This window comes from Scylla paramamosain, chromosome 27 (genome assembly GCF_035594125.1).
Source record: "Scylla paramamosain isolate STU-SP2022 chromosome 27, ASM3559412v1, whole genome shotgun sequence".
Taxonomy (NCBI): Eukaryota; Metazoa; Arthropoda; class Malacostraca; order Decapoda; family Portunidae; genus Scylla; species Scylla paramamosain.
The window spans coordinates 20,877,797-20,882,859 of record NC_087177.1 but is presented as its reverse complement, the minus strand read 5'-3'; the positions used below and the strand labels follow the sequence as shown (position 1 = coordinate 20,882,859).

Genomic DNA, 5,063 nt, shown 5'->3' with positions numbered 1-5,063 from the left:
TGTTCTTCTCCTAAATCAATTAACAGTGGTGTTCCTCAGGGTTCTGTCCTGTCACCCACTCTCTTCTTATTATTCATTAATGATCTTCTAAACCAAACTTCTTGTCCTATCCACTCCTACGCTGAAGATACCACCCTGCACTTTTCCACGTCTTTTCATAGACGTCCAACCCTTCAGGAGGTAAACATATCACGCAGGGAAGCCACAGAACGCCTGACTTCTGATCTTTCTAAAATTTCTCATTGGGGCAGAACAAACTTGATATTGTTCAATGCCTCAAAAAATCAATTCCTCCATCTATCAACTCGACACAACCTTCCAGACAACTATCCCCTCTTCTTCAATGACACTCAACTGTCCCCCTCTTCTACATTGAACATCCTCGGTCTGTCCTTTACTTATAATCTGAACTGGAAACTTCACATCTCATCTCTAGCTAAAACAGCTTTTATGAAGTTAGGTGTTCTGAGACGTCTCCGCCAGTTTTTCTCACCCCCCCAGCTGCTAACTCTGTACAAGGGCCTTATCCGTCCATGTATGGAGTATGCTTCACATGTCTGAGGGGGGTTCCACTCATACTGCTTTTCTAGACAGGGTGGAATCAAAAGCTTTTCGTCTCATCAACTCCTCTCCTCTAACTGACTGTCTTCAGCTTCTCTCTCACCGCCGCAATGTTGCATATCTAGCTGTCTTCTACCGCTATTTTCATGCTAACTGCTCTTCTGATCTTGCTAACTGCATGCCTCCCCTCCTTCCGTGGCCTCGCTGCACAAGACTTTCTTCTTTCTCTCACCTCTATTCTGTCCACTTCTCTAACGCAAGAGTTAACTAGTATTCTCAATCATTCATCCCTTTCTCTGGTAAACTCTGGAACTCCCTGCCTGCTTCCGTATTTCCACCTTCCTATGACTTGAATTCCTTCAAGAGGGAGGTTTCAAGACACTTATTCATCATTTTTTGACCACTGCTTTGACCCCTGTATGGGACTGGCATTTCAGTGGGCATTTTTTTTATTACATTTTTGTTGCCCTTGGCCAGTGTCCTTCCTACATAAAAAAAAAAAAAAAAAATAGTAGTAGTAGTAGCAGTAGTAGTAGTAGTAGTAGTAGTAGTAGTAATGCTATTTTTCATATATTTAGTAATTTTTTTTTTTCATATTATTATTTATATTTATATTTTTTGTTTTGTTTTGACATTCATACGAATGCTATAAAGGTGAAGCATAGAAATTTATTTGATTGATTAATTAATTTATATATCTATTTATTTTGATTTTTTAAATTAATTAATTTATTTATTTTTATTATTATTATTTTTTTTTTTTATGTCTCTATGATAAGCAAAGCATTATAGAATTTATGAAAGCACATATCCTCTAGAGTCTTGCCCTACAAAAGATTCTGTAAAGTAAAAAATAAAGGGAATAAGTGTCAGTGACGTTTGATGAATAGAGGAAGGCGTGGCAGAAATTACCATAAAACGTATATAAATGAAAATTTATCTTCCTCGTATTTTCCAACTTGCGTTTGCTTCTTGAAAATTTAACTGGGTGGGTCATATAGCAGACATATTGTTCTTTCCTCCATTGTAGTTTGTTTCCAGCAAGCCCCCTAAATAAAGTTTCTGTTTTTTTTTTTTTTTTTTTTTTTTTTAAAGAAATGAGGAATTACATTCTAACGCTGATCACTGAGCGGAGCGTAGACGAGCTGCTATCCTCAAGGACGTTACCTCTCTCTCTCTCTCTCTCTCTCTCTAAATAAGACTTTAAATAAAAAGAATATATATATATATATATATATATATATATATATATATATATATATATATATATATATATATATATATATATATATATATATATATATATATATATATATATATATATATATATATATATATATATATATATATATATATTAAAAGACAATGAATATCCTCTGGGGAAGGGGTGACAATCCTTATTTAACCCTTAATTTCAGTTGAATTTTGACAAGTCTACGTTAAAATGTTTCCATTTTTCTGCAGTGATAAAGAAACGTAGAGGGGTAGCTAATATATTTAATTGTTAATTGTATCTTTTTTTCTTTCTTTTTTTCATTTATTCTTTTATTAATTTTTCTTTTCATTGCTTAATTATGCATTATGCCGACACTGCAGGTTACAATTGCAGATATTGCAAGTATTTTTGACACAATACAAGTACATCCAGCTAAACTATTGCTACAGTATAGAGAGAGTATTTCGATTACATACCTTATTCTTCATCTTCTTTTCTTCTTTTTTTTTTTTAATAAATATAATAATAAATAAATAAGTAAATAGGTATTGTCAAATGAAATCGTCGAGATTACGCAGGGGTTTCGGGCAATACTTGGATGGGTGACTACACAAGCCTCATCTGTCTGAAAAAAAAATAAATAAATAAAAAAAATAAGAATAAGAATAGGGAGAATGAACGAAAATTTTAAGTAATAAAGATAACAGTAAGAATTATTATAACAAGAATAAGAAAAATTACAATAAAGGAATATAAAAAAAAAGAAAGAAAGCATCCCATGTCTTTCTTCCTAATTGTCATAGAAGGGTGAATTCTTTTGTATATTTTCCAACATTTCCAATACAACGATATGAATGGGGGAAGAAAGAATAAGAATAATAGAAAGAAGGCCTCCCAACACCTAGTTCTCCGGTCTTGGCCAATTAGCTAACGGCGGGATCAGCGCAGTTAAGCAGGGGGTCCGGGAAGAACTTGGATGGGTGACCACAAAAGCCTCATCTCTCTGAGAATAGAAAAAAATAGCAATAAGAATGAGGAGAATGAACGAAAAACGAAAATAATAAAATAACAATAACAACTATAATAAAAAAAAGAAGATTAAGAATAAAAAGAACAAAAATAAGGGAAAAAAGTAATAATATATCTCTCTTGCTAATTGTCGTAGAATTATGAATGAAGGGTTAATTTTAGTGCATATTTTCCAACATTTTCAGCACAACAATGCAACAACAATACAGGAAAGAATAAGAATAAGAGAAATAAGCCCTCCCAACACCTTGTTCTCCGCTCTTGACCAATCAGCTGACGGCGGGATCAGCAAGGTTAAGCAGGGGGTCCGGGCAGAACTTGGATGGGTGACCGCACAAGCCTCATCTCTCTAAAAGTAGGATAAATAAGAATAAGATAAGGAAGAATAATAAAAAAAAATGAAAATAATAAAGATAACAATATTAATTATGACAAGAATAAGAAAAAAATAGAATAAAAAGAATGAAAAAAATAAGAATATCACAACTTTCTTGCTAATTGTCTTAGAATTTTAAATGACATGTCAGTTCTGCTGTATATTTTCCAAGATTTGTTATGAATGAGGGAAGAAAGAATAAGAATAAGAATAAGAATAAGAACAAAATGAATTAGACTAACAATAATGATCACATCTTTCATGCGGTGACTGCGTGGGCGATGAGCCTCACTGGACGTTTCTGACCAATCACAAGGCAGGGTTGGAGTCGTCGGGCCCACCCGATTCATATATAAAGGGATTTTGTGGGAAGCGCGGGCAGACTCAGCTGAGTGTTCGTTGTGAGTTGTTGTTACCACAACTATGGCACGTACCAAGCAAACGGCTCGCAAGTCCACTGGTGGCAAGGCGCCCCGCAAGCAGCTTGCTACAAAGGCAGCTCGCAAGTCTGCTCCAGCCACTGGAGGTGTCAAGAAACCCCACCGTTACAGGCCTGGAACCGTTGCTCTCCGTGAGATCCGCCGTTATCAGAAGAGCACTGAGCTGCTTATCAGGAAACTGCCTTTCCAGCGCCTGGTGCGTGAAATTGCTCAGGATTTCAAGACTGACCTCCGCTTCCAGTCCTCTGCTGTCATGGCTCTCCAGGAAGCTTCCGAGGCTTACCTCGTGGGTCTGTTTGAGGATACCAACCTGTGCGCCATCCATGCCAAGCGCGTGACTATCATGCCAAAGGACATCCAACTGGCTCGTCGCATCCGTGGCGAGCGTGCCTAAGAAGTCATCCACGAATGATCTTCATAACAGCAATATCTAGGCCCTTTTTAGGGCCAAACATCTCTTTCATTAAAGAATTTTCATAGACAATCTGTTTGGTTTTGTGGAAGAAAATATTTATTTTCCATCTTTCAGTATCAGGTATCGACTTTCAACTCAATATCCTTCCCCCCTTTTTTTTTTTTATATTATTATTATTATTCCCTCTTCCATGGCCATATCTCTTTCACTTGGGAGAATTTTTATCTTTCTTTATCTCTATTTTTTTTTTATCTTTTCTTTATCTCCACAGAATAATAATCACGATAATAATAAGCATAATAATAATAATAATAATAATAATAATAATAATAATAATAATAATAATAATAATAATAATGATACAATAATTATTATAATAATAATCATAATAAAAACAACAATATTAATATTATTAATAATGATAATAATAATAATAATAATAATAATAATAATAATAATAAAAATAATAATAATAATAATATTAATAATAATAACAATAATTATAATAATAATGCATTTGTCTATATCGTATCTTTTTTCCTTTTCAAGTGTGGCTCCAATGGAGCCGGGTATTATTTTATACTGGCAGCAGTATACTGGCCGCCTGTTTACTTGGAGGAGGTATACTTGGTAACAGCCTTGGTGCCTTCAGAAACAGCGTGTTTTGCCAGTTCACCAGGCAGAAGAAGACGGACAGCGGTCTGGATTTCCCGGCTGGTGATGGTGGAGCGCTTGTTATAGTGTGCCAGGCGGGATGCCTCGGCAGCGATGCGCTCGAAAATGTCATTCACGAACGAGTTCATGATTGACATGGCCTTGGAGGACACGCCAGTGTCTGGGTGGACTTGCTTGAGCACCTTGTAGATGTAGATGGAGTAGCTCTCCTTCCTCCTGCGCTTCTTCTTCTTGTCGCCCTTGGCAATGGCCTTCTGTGCCTTGCCAGCTTTCTTGGCAGCCTTTCCTGATGCTTTGGGAGGCATAGTGTCGCCGTACTGCTGTGAGAACGAGTGTGCGTTTTCTCAGTTG

General features: G+C 35.9%; 1 protein-coding gene across 1 annotated transcript; it reads right to left on the bottom strand.

The window, feature by feature from the left end:
• Positions 1 to 4,558: 4,558 nt before the first annotated feature.
• LOC135114340 (histone H2B) lies at positions 4,559 to 5,063 on the bottom strand. Its single transcript, XM_064030246.1, has one exon. The coding sequence runs from the start codon at positions 5,015 to 5,017 to the stop codon at positions 4,646 to 4,648; it is 372 nt and encodes a 123-aa protein (XP_063886316.1). The 5' UTR covers positions 5,018 to 5,063; the 3' UTR covers positions 4,559 to 4,645.

What these genes read in the sequence shown, in the direction of transcription:
- LOC135114340 (XM_064030246.1), bottom strand. Translation starts at nt 5,017, where the DNA reads ATGCCTCCCAAAGCATCAGGAAAGGCTGCCAAGAAAGCTGGCAAGGCA.